The 27836-nt window shown below is 41.9% G+C and overlaps 1 protein-coding gene across 2 annotated transcripts in view; it reads right to left on the bottom strand.

Moving 5' to 3' along the window:
* Positions 1–4073, bottom strand: part of PRKCB (protein kinase C beta) — a 312542-nt gene extending 308469 nt beyond the window's left edge. For both annotated transcript variants that reach the window (XM_059896365.1, XM_059896364.1), the window contains exons 1-2: positions 3901–4073; positions 2833–2864 (exon numbers count right to left, since the gene is read on the bottom strand). In XM_059896365.1, coding sequence (XP_059752348.1) covers positions 2833–2864; positions 3901–4073 — 205 coding nt within the window. The remainder of the gene's footprint in view (positions 1–2832; positions 2865–3900) is intronic.
* Between the last annotated feature and the right edge of the window lie 23763 nt (positions 4074–27836).

The raw sequence follows: 27836 nt of genomic DNA, 5'->3' as shown, positions 1-27836 counted from the left end.
CTACTTTTGAAATGGAAACCCCCCCGCCATAGCTTTTATCTGGGAACATGGCTACCTGAAATTAACCTTACATTTCCCACATACCCCTTTGCAGCAAGGTGTGGGTATGTGATTAAGTTCTAGCTAATAGCATATAGGCAGAAGTATCAGAGGCAACTTTCAGGACAGTGAGCATGTGTCCTTCACCTCTCTGTACCTTTCCTCCTCCTGCTGGCTGAAATAAGGCTGTGATGACTGGAGAGTCCAGCATCCTTCTTGGACTCTGAAATCATTTTCACTCCTGGGATAGTAGAGCACAAAACTGAAAGGAGCATAGCACCTTGGGCTCTGAACTTCTAACTCTGGTGAGAGAATAAAACCGTATGTATTTTCTATAACATACTGATCCCATTTTAATTAGATTCACTTTAAGCGGAAAAATGTGGTGCAAAAATGCTCAGATAAGGAACTCCTCTCTGATTCCAAAACTAGTCCCAGGTAACTCTGAGCACATCTGAGGATAATCTGCCACCTTCCTGGATATCCCTAAGCATGAGATCCTAAGCATCTCAATTTCAAGGGCTGTCAATTTGCCCCTTCCCCTCTCTTGCTCCTTCCCACTCCAGCCCAAATGGAATTTACTACCAAAGCAGTGACACAGGGCGACCAGACGTTCACAGCTGGATTTAGACTCTCACCTGGCAGCCAGCTCCATAGCAAAGCAACCCTGCAGAGCCACTCTCCTCTCACACCAGCTGCCCCACCACTGGGTTACTTTGGAGACAATCATAGGAGCAGATATTTTCTGAGTGCTTAGTCTGTGCTGAACTCTGGTCCAAGCATCTTATATACTGTAACAACTTGGAGCCACCCAGCAATTTTTTAAGGTAGGTATTGTTACAGGGACCCATTTTATACACAAGGAGCCTGAGGTACAGAGAGGCTAAGTAAAATGGCTGGGAAGTCTCAAGCCAAGATTCAAACTCACAGTGGTAGCCTGATAGCCTGTGCACATGCCCGCTACCCTACACTGCCTCTCAGGGAGAGGAGAAAAAGAAAGGCAATAAAAAAAAAAAAAAAATTTAAACATGCTTACCTCTAAAGCTGCCATATTTCATTAGAAACTTTAATTCTGCTTTACTCACTGCACCAGAAAATGCCTACCATTTTCCTGGCTTTGAAAAAACAGATCTGCTGCTTCAGATGTGTCATTACCTGCACACTGAGAAGTTAACTTTCCCAACCGTTAATAACGGCAGAGCAGGTGGGATAGGAAAGCAGCAATAAAAATGTTCAAAAATCACCCCTGACCTCAGCAAGAGACAAAGACAGAAACCGATTCATGGAAGTGAGAGGTAACTTCAAAGATCTTCTACGTGTTCCCATGCTAAGACACCCCTGGCATTCTGCTTCGGGGGTCAAAGTTCTAGAAAACAATCCAACCGTGTGCACCAAGGCCGAAATTGCTGCCATTTAAAGGAATGTGGGAAGTCCTCTGGTGCAGTGCGTAAAATTGGGGCTCCAAACCTTGGTAAAAGAGGGCGGAGGTTGGGGGTCTACAAGGCTCACTGGTTGAGCGGGCTCTGCCCAGATCTCAGGTGAGAGGTCATATAAGTCTCCGAAGAAACCAGTGCCACGCTGCCAGCACTCTGCACAACTGACAATGCCACTCACTCTCATCAGGGATCACTTTACTTTTCTCTGGAGGGTGGAGGTGCTACAACAGAACTGTCAGTCAGTGCTAAGTCACATCTCAGACTCTTTAACATTCAAATGTTTTCTTCCCCTGATCTAAACGCAGATCGCCAGGGCAATCAACTTGCCCCTAAGACACTCCCCAGAAATGTGATATCTCTCACCAAACTCAACCACGTGGACCTGGTCTAAAATGGGGGAAAGGGGGGACCTTCCAGACCAGAGGTTGCAAACTCAAATGCCTTACAGGGGTCAGAAATGGGTGAAGCAGGCCTGGTTGGGATCGACTGAGACAAAATGGTGCATGTGCACCCTGTTCACGAAAACTGCTGCTCTCAGCTCCAAATGATGGTTCTAAAAAGAAAGTGGGACCAATGCTCAGCAAACTTGAAGCTGCAAAGTCAGATACTTCATGAAATCTCCCAGTTCTAAAATGTTGGCATCAAATTCAAAAAATGTTTGACACCCTAAGGGCTAAACAAAACTACAGATGATTTGGCATCTGAAGAGCAAATCTGCAACCAGAGACGGCCGAGTCACCACTAGGCTGGGCATCCCTGGCTAGGGTAAATGATCTCAAACCCAATGCAAAGACCCAGGTAACCAGTCACTTGGAGTCCTTCCTGTATCTAGCCAGAAGATAGAAAGGGCAATTGAAACCAGGATCTGAGAAGCACCCCATCTGGAACCACTTCTTTCAGAGAGGGAGGAGGCCCAGGGGACAACCACAGTCACCTTTCTAGGGGATGCACCATCTGCAGAGGCAGGGGCCACCTGTAGAGACCTCTATGAGGCAGGGGAAGTGGAAGGACACATGAACAGGAATTGGGCGGGAGGGTATCTCAAGAAGAAGTGGCCAGGCAGGATAGGTTCAGGAGAATCTGTGTTGACTCTTCTGGTGCTGGTTAGGGAGAAAGGGTGGATGCACTTCCTTGGCCAGCTGAGCCTCCCAGCTCCACTGGTCCTTCCTGGATGGAGTATCTCTGCCCCATATACACACACCACTTTTAAAGACCTTTCTGTGGTGATGAATTCCTAATTTGGGAGGTCACTGTGACAAATGTAATTCCTTCACTCTCTGCCTAACTCAGTCACTTCCAGAAAGTCTTTTTCACCTTCTCCTCCCGCAAACAGCATCCTTAGAACCCCACAGCCTACCTTGGCACTGGAATCCTTGCTTCCCGAAGCCCCTGCAAAGGCAGAAGGAGACATGTCAGGCAGCCCGAGGAGACCAGCCACCAGTTAGTTCCCCCCCAGAGTCACCCCACTTCCCCCTGCCCCTCTAGCCCAGGTGCAACCTCCCAGCCACAGGCGGGTGCCCAAGAGTCTTCCGCCTCTGGGGGGGGAGGGGGTAGGTGGGAGCTCAGCGGTAACCTCCACCTCCCCTCAAAAGGCAGAAGACAGGAGGCTGCGACCACCAGGTGGCGGGGTGGGGGGGAGCGTTTCCGTCGTGGTGGGAGGCGGCGGGCAGGCGGGAGTTCTGCCCACAGAGATGCCCGAGTGCCCTCGGGAAAAGAGAAAAAGACGCATCTAGAGGGAGGATGGGAGAGCCCCCGCGGCGGTGGCATTCCCTAGGGGACTGGGAGGGAGAGAGGACTCCCCATGCCTAGAGAGACCGGGGAGCGGAGGGTCCCCGCAGTGATGTGAAGGGGGGAAACTGATGAGTGGAAAGGGGAGCCCAGGCCCTCAGGGAGAAGCAATAAGAGATAACACGGGGCGCTGCCCCCGGAGACACAGAGGAGGAGGAAAGAATGCCCCATGCCCGCAGGGAGACAGAGAAAGGACACCCAGGGCGCTGCCCCCAGAAAGGAGGGAAGGGGGTGAGGGTGCCTCGAGCCCGGAAGGAGGCAGAGAGATAGGGAACCCCGCACGAGAGGGCACTCGAGGCGCTGCCCTCCCGGGGAGGGACAGCGGAGCCCCGAGCCCTGTGGAGAAAGAGCGCCCGCGCCGCGACCCCTAGGCGCTCCGAGGCAGCTGGGAGGAAGAGAGGGCACGAGGCACCCCGCGGTCGGCTGTCTGGGACCCCGGGGAGCGGGAAGCCGCAGGACTGTCCACCGGGGAGTCCGGGACAGAAAGGTCCGGAGCGGGAGCCCGGGATCTGGGGCCGCGGCGGGGCTTATCCTCCCGCGGAGGCGCGGGGGGCGCGGAGGACGCGAAGAGGGGGTCCCCGCGAACGGCGCTACCCTCGGAGCCCCGGGAAGGTGCCCTGCGCCGGCGCGCTCTCACCAGATGAAGTCGGTGCAGTGGCTGCAGAAGGTGGGCTGCTTGAAGAAGCGGGCTGTGAATTTGTGGTTCTTCACCTCGTGCACGTTCTTCTGCCGGAGGGCGCCTTTGCGGGCGAAGCGCACCGTGCTCTCCTCGCCCTCGCTCGGCGGCGGCCCCGCAGCCGGGTCAGCCATCTTGCGCGCGGGGAGCGGGAGCACGAGAGGTGCCGGCCAGGGGCCGCGGTACCGCGGGCTGCGGGCCCGGGAGGCGCGGGAGAAGGCGGCCGCTCTGCCGCCCGGGGCCGCGGACGCTTCCCCTGCGCCGGCTCTGGCGGCCGCGGCGCGCGGAGCTGGGGCTGTCACTCGCCCAGCTGCCGCCACTCGACCAGCTGCGCTTGGCACCGCTGGCCCCAGCTGCGGGGGAGGGAGGCGGAGCCGCGGGCAGACCCCGCCTCCATCATTTGCATCGCCCTCAGGTTCCGCCCAGCCCCGCCAGCTGCTTTACATACTGGCACCCCGAGGCTGCCGGCCTCCCAGAGAAGCGTTCTCAGCCGCAGCGCTGCGACGCGGGGACCGCAGCCAGGGACCGTCAGACCTGAGCCTCTCCCGCTACCTCGTCCTCGGCCCGGCTTGCATGAGGGCGATGAGCACCTTGGGTGCGCCCCGGGGGAACCGAGAACGGGGGCTGGGGCCTGGGGGGTAGGGGGTGGAAAGGGTGGGTGCGACGGTTTCCACCCAGGCCTCTGCAGAGACTGGTACCCATCCACCCCGTATCCGTGCCATTGGTCATTCTGCACGCGTCTCCTGGAGGGATGGGCTACCGCTGTCACTCATTGGGAAAGGCCTGTGGCTCCACACACTTACACACACATACGCACACACAACTGCAGAGGGAGGGGAGGGGCAATCTTTACTTTATATATACATGTCTAACTCCACCACAAAGACAATTCTTGGCCTTGCTTGCCTGACCATTTAGAAGAAGACTCCCTACCTTCTGTCCATTCCCTCCACAAAGAGACTCAGTTTCCTCAACTGTGAAATGGGACCATTAAAGGGCGTGGGGAGAAATTTAAGAGGCCAGTATTTCCTCAACTTTCATTCATTCTTGACCCATCTTCACAAATGCTGGTAACGTTTGTGCACCATCTAGAAAAAAATCTCTATCTAGTTTCTGAGTTCAAATAGCAAGACGTATCCTTACTATGAAAATCTCTCCAGATGCTGCCACTTGCCCAAAACACCAGCATCTGAGGCCTTCTTTTGTTTGTTAAGGGAGATTTACAAATTTTAGAGAGATGTTAAAGACATTAACATCCAACTGGGACTCTCTCCTGGATGGAATCTGAAGGATGGAAAGGTAACCAAAAGAGTAATAATTGTCTACATAAGCAATTCAGTGTGATTTAGTGCCCCATCCACACACTGCATCTAAACGTCCCCCCACCATGCCCCACACTCTGGGAACACAGTGCTGCATTAGACTATGAACTCCTGCACTAGACCTAGGCTCTGAGAGCAGGCTCTGCTCACCATTGTGTCACCTTGCGCCTAGCTCTGTGCCTGACACCTTCTCAGAGCTCAATAAATATTGGTTGAATAGGTGAGTAATTGTGTGAACAAGTGAGTGAATGAAAACTTAAAGGGCATTACCCCCTACCCCCAACCCGTGTCCAGTAGGTGTTCAATAATACTAAACATCAAGTGCTAGGTGGGTGTCACAGGCACTTGCAGTGTCTTATTTAGACCTCCCAGCAACCCTGTGTAGGTCTAGTAACTTTCATGATGGATAAAGACAACGAAGCTCAGAGTGTTTAAGATAGACCCCCGAAGTCACATTGTTGTTGAGTGGTGGTTAAACCTGCCTAAGTACAAAGCGTACTGGTGACAAAGGGGTGAAGGAAGACAGGATGGAATTGAACCAGCTACACTGAACTTCTGCCTAATGAAGCTCAGGTCCTACTAGGATGATTTTACCTGGAAGCTGCTGAGTCTAAGTCGTTATTAAGTGACATGTGGAGAGCAATGGCTGTCATAATAGAATGTCCTTTTCCTACGTAGTAACTCAAAGGAAACAAGGAAAAAATAGCATTCACTTTTAAGGTTGACATGTTTGGGAAACTGGACGTGCCTGTCTATTATTAGTCCTTTAAGAGGCCCCATCATCTCCCAGGGAAGCTTGTGAAAACATCCCAGGAGACATTGCTGCTGAAGTAGATTTTCTTTGAACTGATGAGCTGGAAGCTTGAAGCCCACATCCTGCCTTTTGAACCAAGAGCTCTGGATGACTTTGGTCTGTAACAACAAACAGTACCTCATGGGGCCTGGGCCTAAAGATTCAAGGGCTGGTAGATCCTGAAGAACCACTCAGTTCCTGGAGGGGCTGCACCATCTGAATGTGAGGAACACAGTTCCCATGGGACCCAGATCCTATAGGGCAGGGGTCTCAAACTTGTGGCCCTTGGACACATTCTTTTAGCCAGCCCAGTGAACATTTATTTTTTGGTTCACATTGGTAGAATTTCACCTAAATATCCAGATTCTGACTTCTCTAGGGAAAAAAGTTATGGTTACATGGAGCCTGCATTCCTCTACTTCCTCATTCATTTGTTTACTCATTCAGGATTGAATTTATTGAGCACCTGTTACGTGCTGTTCCACACACTGTTAAATAAAACAGACAAAAGTCCCTGCCTTCATAGAACTAATGGGGAAGATGCACAATAACATAATAAACTAACAAATCTATACTAGGTGGCATGGAGATTCATGCTGTAAAGAAACACAAAGCATAGTAAAGGAATGAAGAGCGACAGCCACCAGGGAAATCCTCTATGAAAAGCAAAGACCTGAATGAAGTGAGAGGATGAGCCATTGGGCTATCAGGGTAGAGAGAGTTCCAGAAAGAGAAAGGAGCAAATGCAGAGGACCTGGAGAAGTAGTGTGCTTAGCATGTTGCAGAAGCAGCAAGGAGGTCTCTGTGGCTGGAGTGGAGAGAACAGGTACAAGACAAGGTCCATAGAAGAGCAGGGCCTTGTAGATGTGGTAAGGAGTTTGGACTTCACTCCAGAGAATGGGAAGCCACCAGAAGACTGAGAGCAGGGAAGTGGCCTGATATAATTTGTGGTTTGTTTTTTTTTTTTTAAGATTACCCTGGATACTATGCATAAAATAGATTGAAGGTAGAAAGAGTAGAAGCAGGGAGAGCATTTGAGGTCATTTGAGTAGAGGAGGCAAGAGATGATGACAACATGGCATGGTGCCCCTTGGAGAGAAAGGGCAGCGGTTCTCTGTACAATGGGCATGGGCCCTCTAGGTCGTTAGAGCCCTCACATGGTCCACTCTGCTTATAAAAGGCTGAATGCTGGCCACTTGAAAGATTTCAGAGGCAATGAGAAGGCAGGTTGCTCTGGCTAGGAATGGAGTCCAAGGGCTCTTTAGCTTAGGCTTCAAACTTGCTGTATATATTAGTTTCCTGTGGCTGCCATAACAAATTATTGGAAAACTAGGCGGCTAAAATAACAGAAATTTATTCTCTCACAATGCCAAAGGTCAGAAGGCTGAAATGAAGATGTCTGCAGGCCCTACTCCCTCTGGAGGCTTTAGAGAAGAATCCTTCTTTGACTATTCCAAGTTCTGGTATCTGTCAGCTTTCCTTGGTTTCCTTGGTTTATGGCCACATCACTCCCATCTCTGCCTTCATCTTCACATCAACTTCTCTCTGTGTGTCAGTCTTCTCCTTTTCTGTCTAGTTTCCCCGGTGTATCTCTTACAAGGACACTGGTCATCGGATTTAGGGCATGCCCAGATAATCTGTAATAATGTCTTCATCTCAAGATCATTAACTTAATTACATTTGCAAAGACCTTTTTACCACAGGAGTTAAGACATGGACATGTCTTTTGGAGGGGCTACGATTCAATCCACTACAGTGCATAACCTTGGGCAAGTCACTTCCTCCCTCTGGGTCTCACCTTCCTCCATTGTAAAATAGGGGCAGAGATGTAGTTTGCCTTCCAACTCTTTCATTAGAAGGCAACCCTCTCACCAATACGGTAGTCACTAGCCCCGTGTGGCCACTGAGCATTTGGAATGTAGCTAGTCTCAACTGAGATGTGACTGTAAGTGTAAAATATATCCCAAAACATCAAGTACTTAGTGTGAACAGAATGTAAAATATCTCATAAATAATTTTTATCTTCAGTGCATGTCAAAAATATATTTTGGATATATTGGGCTAAATAAAATTTCTCTCTAAAATTAATTTTACCTGCTTCTTCTTACTTTTTTAATGTGGCTACTAAAAAATATAAAATTACATATGTGACTTACATTATATTTCTTTGGACAGCTCTATTCTAAAGAATAGATTTTAAAATAAATTAAAATTTGTAAGTAGATAATAAAAGTTCATCTCTATTCTATGTAGAATCAGTAGTGGTACCTTGACTGGAGGCTGAAGAATCTGCTTTCAAGATGCTCACTCACATGGCTGATAAGTTGGTGCTGTTAGTTGAGAGCTCACCCAGGGCTTTGAGCCAGGGACCTTGGTTCCTCTTTAGGTGAGCCTCTCCACTGGCAGCTTGAGCTTCCTCAGAACACGGTGGTTGAATTCCAAGAGTGAGTGTCCCAAGAGATAGAAAGTGGAAGATGATAGTTCCTTAAAGCCTGATCTGAAAACTGACACAGTGTCATTTCTGATATATGCTATTCATCAAATAGCCACAGAGCCTATATTCAAGGGGAGACTCCATGTCTCAATGAAAAGACTGACAAAGAAATTGGGGGCCACCTAGGAAGAGCTCAATAAATATTTATTGCATTAATAAATTATTCAAATTAATAAAATGTAACAATTCCCATCTGACATATAAGGAAACAGAGATTTGAAAAAATTAAGTCACAGTCATTCTAGGACTGCTACTATTAATAATTAAAAGCTAATATTAAGAAACAGGAAACTATGGCCCAATCAAAGGAAAAAAGTGAACCAACAGAAACAGTCCCAGTGAAAGACAACACAGAGAACCTACTAGACAAACACTTTAAAACAACCATCTTAAACATAATCAAAGAACTAAAGGAAGACATAAAGTCAAGAAAATGGTGGATGAACAAAATGTAAATATCAAGAAAGAGAGAGAAAACCTCAAAAGAAACCAAAAAGAGATTCTAGAGCTGAAAAGTATAGAAACTGAAATGAAAAATTCACTAGAGGGACTCAAAGGCAGATTTGAGTAGACAGACAAAAGAATCAGTGAACTCGAAGATAGGACAATTGAAACTATTGGAGAACATTTCTCCAAAGAAGCCATACAGATGGCTAAAAAGTACATGAAGAGATGCTCAACATCATTAATTATTAGAGAGATGCAAATCAAAACTACAATGAGGTATCACCTCATACCAGTCAGAATAGCCATCATCAAAAAGTCTACAGAGAAGACCTCAGACTTCCCAAAAGGCAAGAAACTACCCACGTACCTGGCAATGTGGCTGACAGAGTCTTGGTGCTCCGGCCGACTGTCAGGCCTGAGCCTCTGAGGTGGGAGAGCTGAGTTCAGGACATTGGACCACCAGAGACCTCCTGGCCTGATGTAATATCAATCAGCGAGAGCTCTCCAAGACATCTCCATCTCAATGCTAAACCCAGCTCCACTCAGTGACCAGCAAGCTCCAGTGCTGGAAACCCCATGCCAAACAACTAGCAAGACAGGAACACAACCCCCATTAGCAGAGAGGTTGCGTAAAATCATAATAAGTTCACAGACACCCCAAAACACACCACAGGACGCAGTCCTGCCCACCAGAACACAGGCACTAGTCACCTCCACCAGGAAGCCTACACAAGCCACTGAACCAACCATATCCACTGGGGGCAGACACCAAAAACAACGGGAACTATGAACTTGCAGCCTGCGAAAAAGAGAACCCAAACACAGTAAGTTAAGCAAAATGAGAAGACAGAGAAATACGCAGCAGATGAAGGAGCAAGGTAAAAACCCACCAGACCAAACAAATGAAGAGGAAATAAGCAGCCTACCTGAAAAAGAATTCAGAGTAATGATAGTGAAGATGATCCAAAATCTTGGAAATAGAATGGAAAAAATACAAGAAAGTTTTAACAAGGGCCTAGAAGAACTAAAGAGCAAACAAACAATGATGAACAACACAATAAATGAAATTAAAAATTCTCTAGAAAGAATCAATAGCAGAATAACTGAGGCAGAAGAACGGATAAGTGACCTGGAAGACAGAATGGTGGAATTCACTGCTGCGGAACAGAATAAAGAAAAAAGAATGAAAAGAAATGAAAGCAGCCTAAGAGACCTCTGGGACAACATTAAACACAACAACATTCACATTATAGGGGTCCCAGAAGGAGAAGAGAGAGAGAAAGGACTAGAGAAAATATTTGAAGAGATTAGAGTCAAAAACTTGCTAACATGGGAAAGGAAATAGCCAACCAAGTCCAAGAAGTGCAGTGAGTCCCATACAGGGTAAACCCAAGGAGAAACATGCCGAGACACATAGTAATCAAATGGGCAAAAATTAAAGACAAAGAAAAATTACTGAAAGCAGCAAGGGAAAAACGACAAATAACATACAAGGGAATTCCCATAAGGTTAACAGCTGATTTCTCAACACAACCTCTACAAGCCAGAAGGGAGTGGCATGATATACTTAAAGTGATGAAAGGGAAGAACCTACAACCAAGATTATTCTACCCGGCAAGGATCTCATTCAGATTCGATGGAGAAATCAAAAGCTTTACAGACAAGCAAAAGCTAAGAGAATTCAGCACCACCAAACCTGCTCTACAACAAATGCTAAAGGAACTTCTCTAAGTGGGAAACACAAGAGAAGAAAAGGACCTACAAAAACAAACCCAAAACAGTTAAGAAAATGGTCATAGGAACATACATATCAATAATTACCTTAAACATGAATGGATTAAATGCTCCAACCAAAAGACACAGGCTCTATGAATGGATACAAAAACAAGACCCATATATATGCTGTCTACAAGAGACTCACTTCAGACCTAGGGAAACATACAGACTGAAAGTAAGGGGATGGAAAAAGATATTCCATGCAAATGGAAATCAAAACAAAGCTGGAGTAGCAATACTCATATCAGATAAAATAGACTTTAAAATAAAGAATGTTACAAGAGACAAGGAAGGACACTACGTAATGATCAAGGGATCAATCCAAGAAGAAGATATAACAATTATAAATATATATGCACCCAACATAGGAGCACCTCAATACATAAGGCAACTGCTAACAGCTATAAAAGAGGAAATCTACAGTAACACAATAATATTGGGGGACTTTAACACCTCACTTACACCAATGGACAGATCATCCAAAATGAAAATAAATAAGGAAACAGAAGCTTTAAATGACACAATAGACCAGATAGATTTAATTGATATTTATAGGACATTCCATCCAAAAACAGCAGATTACACTTTCTTCTCAAGTGCACACGGAACATTCTCCAGGATAGATCACATCTTGGATCACAAACCAAGCCTCAGTAAATTTAAGAAAATTGAAATCATATCAAGCATCTTTTCTGAACACAATGCTATGAGATTAGAAATCAATTACAGGGGAAAAAACGTAAAAAACACAAACACATGGAGGCTAAACAATACATTACTAAATAACCAAGAGATCACTGAAGAAATCAAAGAGGAAATCAAAAAATACCTAGAGACAAATGACAATGAAAACACGACGATCCAAAACCTATGGGATGCAGCAAAAGCAGTCCTAAGAGGGAAGTTTATAGCTATACAAGCCTACCTCAAGAAACAAGAAAAATCTCACATAAACAATCTAACCTTACACCTAAAGGAACTAGAGAAAGAAGAACAAACAAAACCCAAAGTTAGCAGAAGGAAAGAAATCATAATGATCAGAGCAGAAATAAATGAAATAGAAACAAAGAAAACAATAGCAAAGATCAATAAAACTAAAATCTGGTTCTTTGAGAAGATAAACAAAATTGATAAACCATTAGCCAGACTCAACAAGAAAAAGAGGGAGAGGATTCAAATCAATAAAATTAGAAATGAAAAAGAAGTTACAACAGACACCGCAGAAATACAAAGCATCCTAACAGACTACTACAAGCAACTCTATGCCAATGAAATGGACAACCTGGAAGAAATGGAGAAATTCTTAGAAAGGTATAAACTTCCAAGAATGAACCCGGAAGAAATAGAAAAGAGGAACAGACCAATCACAAGTAATGAAATTGAAACTGTGATTAAAAATCTTCCAACAGGGCTTCCCTGGTGGCGCAGTGGTTGAGAATCTGCCTGCCAATGCAGGGGACACGGGTTCGAGCCCTGGTCTGGGAAGATCCCACATGCCGCAGAGTGACTAGGCCCGTGAGCCACAACTGCTGAGCCTGCGCGTCTGGAGCCTGTGCTCCGCAACAAGAGAGGCCGTGATAGTGAGAGGCCCGCGCACCGCGATGAAGAGTGGCCCCCACTTGCCGCAACTGGAGAAAGCCCTCGCACAGAAACGAAGACCCAACACAGCCATAAATAAATAAATAAATAAAATTAAAAAAAAAAAAAAAATCTTCCAACAAACAAAAGTCCAGGACCAGATGGCTTCACAGGTGAATTCTATCAAACATTTAGAGAAGAGCTAATACCCATCCTTCTCAAACTCTTCCAAAAAATTGCAGAGGAAGGAACACTCCCAAACTCATTCTATGAGGCCACCATCACCCTGATACCAAAACCAGACAAAGACACTACAAAAAAAGGAAATTACAGACCAATATCACTGATGAATATAGATGCAAAAATCCTCAACAAAATACTAGCAAGCAGAATCCAACAACACATTAAAAGGATCATACACCACAATCAAGTGGGATTTATCCCAGAGATGCAAGGATTCTTCAATATACGCAAATCAATCAATGTGAAACACCATATTAACAAATTGAAGAATAAAAACCATATGATCATCTCAATAGATGCAGAAAAAGCTTTTGACAAAATTCAACACCCATTTATGGTAAAAACTCTTCAGAAATTGAGCATAGAGGGAACCTACCTCAACATAATAAAGGCCATATATGACAAACCCACAACAAACATCATTCTCAATAGTGAGAACCTGAAAGCATTTCCTCTAAGATCAGGAACAAGACAAGGATGTCCACTCTCACCACTATTATTCAACACAGTTTTGGAAGTCCTAGCCACAGCAATCAGAGAAGAAAAAGAAATAAAAGGAATACAAACTAGAAAGAAGCAGTAAAACTGTCACTGTTTGCAGATGACATGATACTATACATAGGGAATCCTAAAGATGCCACCAGAAAGCTACTAGAGCTAATCAATGAATTTGGTAAAGTTGCAGGATACAAAATTAATGTACAGAAATCTCTTGCATTTCTTTACACTAATGGTGAAGAATCTGAAAGAGAAATTAAGGAAACACTCCCATTTACTACTGCAACAGAAAGAATAAAATACCTAGGAATAAACCTACCTAGTGAGACAAAAGACCTGTATGCAGAAAACTATAAGACACTGAAGAAAGAAATTAAAGATGATACAAAGAGATGGAGACATATACCATGTTCTTGGATAGGAAGAATCAATACTGTGAAAATGACTATACTACCAAAAGCAATCTACAGATTCAGTGCAATCCCTATCACACTACCAATGGCATCTTTTACAGAACTAGAACAAAAAATCTTAAAATTTGTATGGTGACACAAAAAAACCCTGAATAGCCAAAGCAGTTTTGTGGGAAAAAAGTGGAGCTGGAGGAATCAGATTCCCTGACTTCAGACTATACTACAAAGCTACAGTAATCAAGACAATATGGTACTGGCACAATAACAGAAATATAGATCAATGGAAAGGATAGAAAGCCCAGAGATAAACCCACACACCTATGGTCAACTAATCTATGACAAAGGAGCAAGGATATACAATGGAGAAAAGACAGTCTCTTCAATAAGTGGTGCTGGGAAAACTGGACAGCTACATGTAAAAGAATGAAATTAGAACACTCCTTAACACCATACACAAAAATAAACTCAAAATGGATTAAAAACCTAAATGTAAGGCCAGACACTATAAAACTCTTCAAGGAAAACATAGGCAGAACACTCTATGACATAAATAACATCAAGATCCTTTATGACCCACCTCCTAGAGAAATGGAAATAAAAACAAAAATAAACAAATGGGATCTAATGAAGCTTAAAAGCTTTTGCAAAGCATAGGAAACTACAAACAACACAAAAGGACAACCCTCAGAATGGGAGAAAATAGTTGCAAACGAAGCAACTGACAGAGGATTAATCTCCAAAATATACAAGCAGCTCATGCAGCTCAATATCAAAAAAACAAACAACCCAATCCAAAAATGGTCAGAAGACCTAAATAGACATTTCTCCAAAGAAGATATACAGATTGCCAACAAACATATGAAAGGATGCTCAACATCACTAATCATTAGAGAAATGCAAATCAAAACTACAATGAGTTATCACCTCACACAAGTCAGAATGGCCATTGTCAAAAAATCTACAAACAATAAATGCTGGAGAGGGTGTGTAGAAAAGGGAACCCTCTTGCACTGTTGGTGGGAATGTAAATTGATACAGCCACTATGGAGAACAGTAAGGTTCCTTAAAAAGCTAAAAATAGAACTACCATATGACCCAGCAATCCCACTACTGGGCATATACCTTGAGAAAACCATAATTCAAAACAAGTCATGTACCACAATGTTCATTGCAATACTATTTACAACAGCCAGGACATGGAAACAACCTAAGTGTCCATCAACAGATGAATGGGTAAAGAAGATGTGATACATGTATACAATGTAATATTACTCAGCCATAAAAAGGAACGAAATTGTGCCACTTGTAGTGGGGTGGATGGACCTATAGACTTCATACAGAGTGAAGTAAGTCAGAAAGAGAAAAAAAGAGTCTGTATGCTAACACATATATATGGAATCTAAAAAAAAAAAAAAAAAAAAAAAGGTTCTCAAGAACCTAGGAGCTGGACAGGAATAAAGACGCAGACATAGAGAATGGACTTGAGGACATGGGGAGGGGGAAGGGTAAGCTGAGACGAAGTGAGAGAGTGGCATTGACATATATACACTGCCAAATGTACAATAGATAGCTGGTGGGAAGCAGCTGCATAGCACAGGGAGGTCAGCTCATGCTTTGTGACCACCTAGAAGGGTGGGATAGGGAGGGTGGGAGGGAGGGGATATGGGGTTATATGTGTACGTATAGCTGGTTCACTTTGTTATACAGCAGCAACTAACACAACAATGTAAAGCAATTATATTCCAATAACGATGTTAAAAAAATAAAATTAGAGATTAAAAAAAAAGTATACAAGCAGTAAATGCTGGAGAGTGTGTGGAGAAAAGGGAACCCTCCTACACTGTTGGTGGGAAGTAAATTGGTACAGCCACTATAGAGAACAGTATGGAGTTTCTTTAAAAAAAAACAAACTAAACTAAAAATAGATCTACCATATGATCCAGCAATCCCACTCCTGGGCATATATAGAGAGAAAACCAGAATCCAAAAACATACATGCACTCCAATGTTCATTGCAGCACTATTTACAATAGGCAGGGCATGGAAGCAACCTAAATGTCCATCAACAGAGGAATGGATAAAGAAGATGTAGTATGTATATACAATGGAATATTAGTCAGCCATAAAAAAGAACAAAATAACGCCATTTGCAATGACATGGATGGACCTAGAGATTGTCATACTGAGTGAAATAAATTAGACAGAGAAAGACAAATATCATACGCTATCACTTATTTGTGGAATCTAAAAAAACAAGCGTAGAAGTAAACTTATCTACAAAACAGAAATAGAGTTACAGATGTAGAAAACACATTATGGTTACCAGAGGGTAAGGGGGGGAGAGATAATTGGGAGATTGGGGTTGACATATACACACTACTGTGTATAAAATAGATAACTAATAAGGACCTACTGTATAACACAGAGAACTCAACTCAATACTCTGTAATGGCCTATATGAGAAAAGAATCTTAAAAAGAGTGGATATATATATGTATAACTGATTCACTTTGCTGTACACGTGAAATTAACACAACATTGTAAATCAACTATACTTCAATAAAAAAAATTTTTTTAAAGAAATTATTGAAGAACAGAAAGAAAAAAGATAAAAGAAAAGTGAACAGAGTCTAAAAGATACCATCAAGAAAACAAGATATATATTGTGGGAGCCCAGAAGGAGAATAGAGACAGAAAGAGCAGAAAGAATATTTGAAGAAATAATGGACAAAACATCCCAAGTTTGATGAAAGACATGAATATAAACATCCAAGAAGCTCCAGTAACACTAAGTAGGATAAACTCAAAGAGATTCAAACTGAGATAGGTTATAATCAAACTGTCAGAAAACAAAGACAAAGAGAAAATGTTGAAAGCAGCAAAAGAGAAGAGACTCATCATGTACACGGGATCCTCAACAAGATTATGATCAGATTTCTCATCAGAAAACTTTGGAAGCCAGAAGACAGTGGACTATGTTCAAAGTGCTAAAAGGAAAAAAAATTATGACTGTCAACCAAGAATCCTAACTGGCAAAATTGTCCTTCAATTTTGAGGGAAAAATTAACACATTCCTAGACAAACAAAAGTTTAGGGACTTTTTTTTTTACTAGATGTACCCTGCAAGAAATACTAAAAGGAGTCATGCAGATTGAAATGAAAGGACACTAAACAGTAATTCAAAGCCCTATGAAGAAATAAATATCTCAGTGAAGGTAAATAAATGAATGACTATTATAAAAGCTAGTGTTATTGTAGAAATGGTTTGTAACTTCACTTTTGTTTTCTACACAATTTAAGAGGCTAATACACTATTTTACAAAAGAAAAAATATTAGCCTAAAGCTAGTATTATTGTAACAGTGGTTTGTAACTCCACATTTTATCTTCTACATAATTTAAGAGACTAATGCATCATAAAAAAACCTTATGAGTTTATGTTTTTGGACACACAATGTATAAAGATGTCATTTTGTGGCATCCACAACTAAAAGAGCTGGGGCCACAAATGTATAAAAGCAGAGTTTTGTATATTGTTGAAGTTAAGCTAGTACAAATTAAAATTAGAGTGTTTTAACTTTAGGATGTTAAATGTAATCCCCATAGTAAGCACAAAGAAAATAGTTATAGAATATACACAAAAGGAAATAAGAATAAAATTAAAATGATTCACTACAAAAAGTTAGCTAAACACAAGAAAGACAGTAATACAAGAAATGAGGAGTAAAAAAACTATGAGACATATAGAAAAAAATAGCAAAATGACAGAAGTAAGTCCCCCTTTATCAGTAACTAATTTAATTGTAGAATACTCAATCAAAAGTCAGATATTGGCAGAATGGATCAAAAACTACATGATCCAACTCTATGCTGTCTACAAGAGAATCAATTTAGATCCAAAGACACAAATAGGTTAAAAATGAAAAGATGGTGAAAACAGGATCTTGAAGAGATATTTGTGTGCTGATATCATAGCAGCATTATTCACAGTAGCCAAAGTGTATAAGCAACCCAAGTGCCCATCAATGGTTAAGAAAATGTGGTATATACATACAATGGAATATTATTCATCCTTAAAAAGAAAGGAAATTCTAACATACGCTACAACATGGATATACTTTGAGAACATTATGCTGAGTGAAATAAGCCAGTTACAAAAAGACAACTGAATGATTCAAATGAGGTAACTAGAGCAGTCAAAGTCATAGAGACAGAAAGTAGAACAGTAAAGTTGGGAAGAATGGGGATTTACTGTTTAATGGTATATTAGTTTCAGTTTTGCAAGATGAAAAGATTTCTGGAGATGGATGGTGGTGATAGTTGCACAATAATATGAATGTACTTTATATCGCTGAACTATACACTTAAAAGAGTTAAGATGTTAAAATTCATGTTACATGTTATATACCACAATAAAGAAAATGGGGAGAAGGGCTTCCCTGGTGGCGCAGTGGTTAAGAATCCACCTGCCAGTGCAGGGGACACAGGTTCAAGCCCTGGTCTGGGAAGATCTCACATGCCGCGGAGCAGCTAAGCCTGTGCGCCACAACTACTGAGCCTGCGCTCTAGAGCCCGCGAGCCACAACTACTGAGCCCAAGCACCACAGCTCCTGAAGCCCACACACCTAGAACCCGTGCTCTGCAACAAGAGAAGCCGCCGCAATAAGAAGCCCGTGCACTATAACAAAGAGTAGCCCCCACTTGCTGCAAGTAGAGAAAGCCTGCGCGCAGCAACAAAGATCCAACGCAGCCAAAACTAAATTTAAAAAATAAAATAAATTTATAAAAAAAAAAAAAGAAAAGAAAAGAAAATGGGGAGAAAAGTAAATGGATTAATGGATACAGAATTTCAGTTTGAAAAGATGAAAAAGTTCTGGAGCTAGATGGTGGTGATGGCTGTACAACAATGTGAATGTACTTAATGCCACTAAACTGTACACCTCAAATGGGGGTTAATATTGTAAATTTTATCTTTTGTATTCTTTACCACAATAAAAAAGTGAATGGAAAAAAAAAACCTAATATTGATTAGACACTTACATTGAACCAGATCCTGTGCTAAACGCTTTACATGCATTGGTGTCGCCACTCTATGCTTCTTACATTGTGTACAGGTGAGAAAATTAAGTCACAAAGCTGTTAAAGCAACTTTTCCAAGGCTCTGTGTTATAAACTGTCAGCACTAGGACTTAAACCCAGGTCTTCTGACTCCAGAGCCCATGCTTTAACCTCCGCAGCTGCTTTTATGACATTCCCTGGGAAACATATTTGTATCTGGTAAGGATGGGACACTTCTGCATAGGAAAGCTCTACCCAAAAGATAACCAGCCCTTTAAGAAAAAAACTTTTTTGTTGCAGTATAGCATACATACAATAAGGTACATTAATTTTAAGCCTACAGCAGAATATGTTTTTACGTACCTCGACACTTATGTAAATTCCACCAGCAAAATACAGAAAAGTTCTAGCTCCCCAGAAAACTTTCCTGCACCTTTTCCCAGGAAATATCCCCTCCAGAAAGAGCCACTGTCTGACTTCTATTGTCATAGATTAGGTTTATTTACTTTTAAGAATTTTTAAAAATTGTGGTATAATATGTAACATAAAATTTACCATCTTAACCATTTCTTTTTTCCCAGTTTTACTGAGATATAATTGACATAAAAATTGTATTATTTTAAGGTGTACAACATAATTATTTGATATATGAATATATTATAAAATGATTTTCACAATAAGTTTAGTTAAAATCATTCACCTCACATAGTTGCAGTTTTTTTCCTTGTGATAAGAACTTTTAAGATCTACTGTCTTAGCGACTTTCAAATATACAGTACTGTATTGTTAACTACAGTCACCTTGGTGTACATTACATCCCCTGAACTTATTTGTCTTTTAACTGAAACTTTGTGCCTTTTGACCAACTTCACCTATTTTGCCCACCCTCATCCCTACCTCTGGCAACCACCAATCTGTTCTCTGTTGCTATGAGTTTAGTTGTGTTCTTTTTAGATTCTACACAAAGGTGAGATCATACCCTATTTGTTTTTCTCTCTCTGACATTTCATTTACCCTAATGCCCTTGAGATTCATCCACGTTGTCACAAACAGCAGGATTTCCTTCTCTTTGGGGCTGAATAATATTCCACCGTATATATACCACATTTTCTTTACCCATTCATCCATTGAAGGACACTTAGGTTGTTTCCATGTCTTGTCTATCATAAAGGATGCTTCAATGAACTTGGGGGTGCAGATATCGCTTTGAGATAGTGATGTCTTTTCCTTTAGATATATGCCCAGTAGTGGAATTGTTGGATCATACACTAGTTCTACTTTTAATTTTTTGAGGAACCTCCATACTGTTTTCCATAGTAGCTGCACCAATTTACATTCCCACCAACAGTGCACAAGTGTTCCCTTTTCTCCACATCCTCACCAATACTTGCTATCTCTTGTCTTTTTGATGACAGCCATTCTAGCAGGTGTGAGGTGATATCTCATTGTGTGGTTTTAATAAACCATTTCTAAGTGTAAAGTTCAGTAGTGTTAAGTTCATTCACTTTGCTGTGCAACCTGTCTCCAGAACTCTTTTCATCTTGCAAAACTGAAATTATTCCCATTAAACCACACCCCATCCCCCTCCCCCAAGCCACTGGCAAACACCTTCCTACTTTCTGTCTCTATGAATTTGACTATTCTAGGTAATTCATGTAAGTTGAATCATATAGTATTTATCTTTTCATGACTGGTGATCTTAGTTCAAGTTACTATGACAAGTTACCCTAGACTGTGTGGCTTAAACAAACATTTATTTCTCATGATTCTGGAGGCTAGAAATTCAAGATTAGGATGCCAGCATGATCAGGTTGTTGTGGGAGCTGTCTTCTTGGTTATGTCCCCATGTGCCCTTTCCTTGGTGCATGCATGGAGACAGAGAGAGAGAGAAGAAGAAAAAAGTAAGGAGAAGGAGGGGGGGAAGAAGGAGAAGAAGAAGAAGTAGGAGAAGAAGAGGAAGGGGAAGGAGAAGAGGAGGAGGAGGAAGAGGAAGGAGAAGAAGGAGAAGAAGAAGGAGGAGGAGGGGGAGGAAGAGGGGGAGGAGGAGGAGAAGAAAAAGAAGAAGAAGAAGAAGAAGAAGAAGAGAAAGAAGAGGAAGAAGAAGAAGAAGGAGAAGGGGAAGAAGAAGAAAAGAGAAAGTCTCATGTCTCTTTTTCTTTTTATAAGGGCATTAGTTTCATCATAGGGCCTCCACCCTCATGACCTCACCTAAACCCGATTACCTCCCAAAGCCCTCATCTCCACCTACCACCACATTGGGAAATAGGGTTTCAACAGATAAATTTGGTGCAAGGGAGACACAAACGTTCAGTTCGTCATACTGGCTAATTTCACTTAGCATAATGTTCTCAAGTTTCATCCATGTTGTAGCATGTATTAGTCTTGTCTATTCTTGAATTTCATATAAATGGGAATCATACTGTTTCTGGACTTTTTTTCACTGTACATAATATCTGTGAGATTCATCCATTTTTTTGGTGCATGTCAGTTTTCATTCTTTTTTTTCTTTTTTTTATTGCTCTGCATGAATATACGACAATGTGCTTATCTAGTCAATGTCAATGGCCATTTGGATTATTTCCAGCTGGGGACTACTTTGGAAAACTCTACTAAGAACATTCTTGTATGTGTCTTTTTGAATGAATATGTATTCATTTCTCTTGGATAAATAACCAGAAGTGGAATTTCTACAACCAGCTATTTTAAATCCTTTGGCCCGATTCCAAACGGCTGGGGCTGGTTGCAGCTATGATGTCATACGGTCCTGTATGTACCCCACTCTCTTCGCTGAGGACTCCTCCTGGGAGGACGCTGTCTCCAGTTTCCCCTTCACTCCTTTCAGGGCCTCCAGTGCCTAGGTGGGTTCTCCAAGCACAGCAGCAAACAGGAACTTGAACAGGAAGTAATTGTGGGTAAACACTGAGTAATAATGAATGCAGCACAATTAAACCCAATATTAGATCAGGGAAAATTCTTGTTTGGTTTGCTAAATTCTAGAAGAAGAAACTGAAAAAATGAAGCCATGAGGGCACAAACGAGGAGGTCAAACATCCAGACTGGGACATTGTTCCCATTACGGTCCTCCAGTCCTCCCAGGAGTAATAGCACAGTAATGGTGGCTCAGCTCCCAGGGCAGACTTACTGTTGTAAGGTTCCAGCTCTGCTACCCTCCTCATTCAAGGGCTGCAGGAAGAAAGCCAGAGGCCTGCTCATTCTTCGTTAGAAGAGGGTTAGCAAAAGTTGGAGAGGTGTTGAAAACCCACTGGCACCAATCTGAGATTTTCTCCTCAATGTTTCCAGAATAACTGAAACCTAGTTAAATCAGGAATGACTCTCATTTTGAGATTCTGTGGGATTTGGTGCCATGTGAAAGCAATACGAAAAGTCATGGCAGGATCCCCAATTTGGAATCAAGATGCAAAGTGATGACTAAGTCTGATTAGGAAGTACTTTCTGTTTCTCTTTCCTCCCATGCTGCTTCCTGGAAAGAAGGAACTGGGAGTGCCTTCTGCACAGAGAACTTGAATTGGGTGGAGTAGCTAGTTCTGCCCTAAGGCTTCCTTACTCCGCATTTCTCTGCAGGGTCAGGACTAGGGTGAGGAGAGTGAGGCACTCAACTTGAGTCCCAAATTTAAGGGGCACCAAGAAAAATCAATAATAGTTCAATGTAATATATTTAAAAAGCAAAACTAATGCAAAAAAAACAAAAACAAAAACGTGATGAAGGAAACATCAACTTTTTAAACCAAGGTAGGATCTCATTGCCAGGATTAGGGTGAGGTAAGTGAGGCTGAGTCATGTAGGTTCAGAGTAGACCTACAAAGAAATTGTTAGGATTATATGAGCTAAAGCTTGTAAAATGTTTGGAACAAGCTATAAATATGTTCTAATTATTATCATCATCATTATTATTAGTTCATATTAATCATAATTTCCTATTATCAGAATTATTATTATATTATTATTTAGTTATTATCATTATTGTTCCTTGGAGAGAGAGGGTTGTTTCATCACTTGGTATAGTGGGGAGCTGCTGTTCCCATCCCTGCCTCTAAGCAGTCTTTCCTAATTCCTTGAATTTAAATTCGTTGTCCCTCACCTGTGCCCCTCTGGCATCCTGAATTGACCTGATCTTTGCACTTACCCTGTATTGTGTCATCTGTTTATTCATCCATCTCCCCGAGCAGCCTAGGACTTCTGGGAGAGTAGAGGCAGTCCTATCTTGTTTATCAATTTATCCTCTTCAGAGCAGAGCCCAGTGCCTGCCACATAATAGCCCCTGGAACTATATTTATGGTCTCAGATGACTGAGAATTGGTGTCTAGAGACCTCTCCTCAATCCTTCTTCAATAAGATTGCACCAGATTGGTCGGGAATCAGGGGTGGGGGAATGGCAACCTTTTACATATCTGCCAACTCTCCTATTTAGCCTGAAGTCAAAGAATAATAAAATTATCACTATTGTTTCTTTTAGTGCTAACATTTATCGGGAACTTCATATATGTGCTAAGCATTGTTCTAAACTTTTTTCATGGATTAAGTCATTTAATCCTCATGATAATCACAGAGATAGATAATTTTTTTTTCCCATTTAACTGAAACAGGCACAGAGAAGTCGAGTGTGTGTCCAGGATCACTCAGTCACCAAGTGGGAGAGCTGTGCTCCAACTCCTCAATCTGACCCCAGAGTCCGTGCTACCAGGCACTAAATGAGACTTGGCTCCCAGGCTCACAGAACCCGCCACCCACATTTGTAAGAAGATGCCAGCTCAATATCCGCCACCCCAAGCCATCTTTACTTAGTCCCTCTTATAATGAGAGAGTGCCAATAGCAAGGACATACGAGGAAAAGAAAATAGATTTTGTCATTTCTCTAAGAGGCCACCTGATCCCTGCATGTTAAAAAGAAATCTTTAATACAACATCTCTCTTTGTCCTGCAATTCTTTCATATGCTTGGCTGGTCAGCTTAATCTTCAGCTGGCCCAGAAGAATACCCATCCATAAAACTGCACTTCTAGATGCAGTGCATCCTGAAGAGGGGAGACTTTAGCAAGCAGTCACAGTGCCAAATGTAGAAAGCAGCAGAGAAACCATCTGGTGAAAGGGATATTTCTTGCACACCTTGTATGTTTTTGGATTTTCATCAGTACATTCCAGGTTTAGGTGTTTTTATAAACAAGGGGCAAGGTATCAACCTAGCATGTTTTCTTTGTACCACCCTGAATTCTTCAGACAACAGGATAGAATGGAATGATAGAATATTTTAATTGGAAAATGACTTTTTACTTATACTCATTTTTAGAACAGTTAATGTGTTCCCATTTGCAAAAGTCAGACTGATATCAAACGATTGTCATTGGGAAGGGAACTCCCACCCCAGCCATTCTTTCCACCCACTAGAAATAGCCATGTTTATTCATTTCTTAGTTTCTTGTTCATCTTTTCATACTTTCTTTATCAAATTTACCCATCTAAATATTTAAAAATGAGAATAAATATTCTTATATATTCTTCTTCCCCCTCTTTCTGACACAAAAGGTATCATATTGTGTACAATATTCTGCACTTTGTTTCTTTGTTTGTTTTACTTAACAATCTATCTGGAGACCTTTCCATATTAGAATATAGAGAATTTCATTAATTTTTACAGCTGCTTTGTATTCCATGTAAGGATGTACCTGAATAGTTTAAATAGTCCCTAGTGGGTGAATACTTTGGTATTCCAAACTTTTACTATTGCAAATCATCATGTTCTCCCCACCACAGTGCATCTGTAGAATAAATCCCAGAGCTAGGATCACTAGGTCAAAGGGTAAGAGCATTTTCAAGGTTGATGGATGGTGCCAGCTTGCCCTCCACGGGGGCTACAACTTTTTGCACTCACACCAGTCATGATAACAGTGCCTATTTCCCCACATCCTTACCAATGAAGTCTTTAGACCGTTCTTTTTTTGCCAATCTGATAAGTGTTAAATGGTATCTGAGTGTAATTTCCATTCGCATTTATCTTATTATGAGTAAGGTTTGGCATCTTTTCATAAGGACAGTGAGTTAAAAACACTTTTATTGGGGACTTTCCTGGTGGCGCAGTGGTTAAGAATCCACCTGCCAATGCAGGGGACGTGGGTTCAATCCCTGGTCCAGGAAGATCCCACATGCCACAGAGCAACTAAGCCCATGCGCCGCCACAACTACTGAGCATGCGCTCTAGAGCACGCGAGCCACAACTACGGAGCCCACGTGCCACAACTACTGAAGCTCGCATGCCTAAAACCCGAGCTCTGCAACAAGAGACACCACTGCAATGAGAAGCCCGCTCACCGCAACGAAGTGTAGCCCCCGCTCCATGCAACTAGAGAAAGCTTGCGTGCAGCAACGAAGACCCAATGCAACCAAATAAATAAATAAAAATAAAATAAAATAAACACTTTAATTGTGAGTGACAGAAGCTCATTAGGGCTAGCTCAAGCAAATGAAGGGGAAATTAGCATTAAAGAATTACAGAAGTGTTTCATGAAGCCAAGAGCAGAAAGCTAGCCAAGCCCCAGGAGAGACTGGATCTAGAAAATGGAAAAACATTAACTAGATTCCCTGTCTCTGTCTCTCTCTCCATTTGTGGCATACAACCTCCTCACAGCCCCCTAAAGTACCTGATACATTTCCCATCTCCCACAGGCACTATCACATAGTCTAAATTCCGAATACACAGTTTCTGCCCCAGTGCTTCCCTAGTCCAATCAGCCACAGTTGGAGGTGGGGATGATGAGGAGAATCAGAAACACAATTTCCGGGGCCCACCTATAGTAGATGCCTATTGGATGCCTACAGAAAACCCACTGCCCCTTCACTAATTGTCCATCCCCCCTGGAGCATTCTGCCAAAAAGACAGAAGGCTTCTTTTTTTTTTTTTTTTTTTTTTTGGCAGAGCTCCACTTGGAGGATAGTCTACTCCTCTCTGCATGACCCCAGTGTTTTTCCAAGGCAATCATGGTAATTCTATTCCCTTTGCAAAGGACGGTTTTAGGAATAGACGGATGCAGTTCTAGCCAATGATACATAAGGAAACATTCCTCACTAAAAACAGATACAGTGTCAAGATGGGCACTCTCTTGTTAATGTATGTTGTTGTGTCTGTATGTGATTGTATCAATTAGCTTGGGCTACATAACAAACCACCCCCAAATCTAGTGACTTAATATAGAATCATTCATTATTTCTTATGATTCTGTGGGTTGGCCAGGTGGTTCTTGTGGCCTGGGCTTCCTCAGCTGGGGCTGGATGGTCTAGAACAGCCTCACTCACATGTCTGACAATTGACAAGCTGGTTGGTCTAGAGGGAGTCAGCAGGGGGGTGGGGGAAGTGGCTCATTTCTATGCTGTCAGCAAGCTAGTCATGAAATAGTGTCTCAGGTTCCAAAGTGCAGCAAGAGAAAACAACAATAACAACTCCAATGTGCAAGCACTTTTCAAGTGTCTTCGTGTGTCTCCTTACTATTGTCCCATTGACCAAAGCAAGTCACATGACTAAGCCCTAATGAGATGGAGAAGTAGACTATATCTCTTGATGGGAGTAGCTACAAAATAGTGCAGCCATTTTTGCAACCTATCACAGTGATGCTTAGAACTCTAGTCATCTTGGGACCATGAGAGGTACCAGCCTGAGGATGGCAAATGAGAAGATGAAAAGGATTCTCAATGATGATGTTGAACCAATGTCTTTGCTAACCCTGCAGAGATGCTTCCTTGAAAGTTCTGGCTATGTAAGATAATTAATTTTCCTTTCTGTTTAAGACAGTTGAATTGGTATTACATTATCTTTGCATATCAGTTGAGGTGTTGGGGGTGATGTTTCCCAGACAACAAAAGATGGTTTGCCCACAGCCAGACATCCCAGGCTGGCTGGATATAAAAAAATTTCTGTGAAGAAATCCTGGCTGATTGCGTGCCTAATACGAGCCAACTGTGATGGGTAGTTACCCCAAAGTCAAACTTAAGCATCCTTAATATTATGTAGAGTCCAGAAAATTACAAGCAAAGTCCAGTTCTGGGGTCCAAAAATCCAAATACACACATAACTAGTTAAGGAGAGGGTATAAAATGTAGAGGATGTGAAAGGATGTGGGGAGGTTTAAGCTCCATGTAAAGATATAACTTGTGTGATGATGTCTGTCATGGTCTCTGATGTGTAGGACCTAAAGAAAAAGGAGAAAGACATTATAGGAATATTAGGAAGCAAGTAAATTGGACATTTACTTAATGTCACATATGGCAAAGAGGTTAAGAACAGAGACTGTAAAATTTTTGTCACTGGTCACCTTAGCAAGAGCAGTTTCAGGGGCATATGGATATGGTGAAAAACAGACTATCAATTAAAGAGTAAAATAAAGAAGAGAAAAGAGGAATAATAAATATAGAATGCTATACTACCTAGGACTCTTTTGATTATGTACCACATAAACCCAATTTAAACCAGTTTGGTGGGAGAGGGGAGACTTGGTGGCCCTTATAATTGATCTGGTGTCTCTTCAATCATAGAAACATCAAAAGGTAGCTAGCTTCAGGCATACCAGGGTTCAGAGGTTTAAACTACATAACTGAAACACTGTCTTCTTTTCTCTCCATTTCTTGGTTCTGCTTGTCTTCTTCTCAGAAAAATCTTTGTCCACATGGAGAAGTAGAGGGCATCCTTCCCAATGGCTCTTGTGAAAGTCTCAAGAAGGATTTTGAATGGTCGAGCTTGAGCGACCTGACCATCTCTGGGCAAGGAGATGGAGTGTTCTCATTGGCCATACACTTGTTAGCTCCCATTTCACCAAACCACACAGATTAAACATTTTTATGGAATAAGGAGAGTGATGATTCTCTAAAAGAAGAAAGAATGGGGGAGTGTATAACAGAGTTTTTAGACATGACACCAAAAGCAAGGAAAAATTGATAAACTGGAGATTAAATCATGAAAATTAAAAAGGTTTTCTCTGTGAAAGACCTTGTTAAGAGGATGAAAAGATAAGCTACAGACTGGAGAAAATATTTGTAACCCATAAAGGATGAGTATCTAGAATATATTAAAAACGCTGAAAACTTAACAATAAAAAAAAAATTAGAAAGTGGGCAAAAGACATGAACAGCCATTTCACATCACAAATAAGCACATGAAAATATGTTCAACATCATTAACCATCAGGAAAATGCAAATTAAAACCACAAAAATATATTACCACACACTCATCAGAATGACTAAAATTGAAAAATAGTGCTACTACCAAATGCTGAT

Source organism: Balaenoptera ricei, chromosome 15, assembly GCF_028023285.1.
Source record: "Balaenoptera ricei isolate mBalRic1 chromosome 15, mBalRic1.hap2, whole genome shotgun sequence".
Taxonomy (NCBI): Eukaryota; Metazoa; Chordata; class Mammalia; order Artiodactyla; family Balaenopteridae; genus Balaenoptera; species Balaenoptera ricei.
Note: the sequence above shows the minus strand (reverse complement) of the source record. Positions and strands in the feature narration are given on the sequence as shown.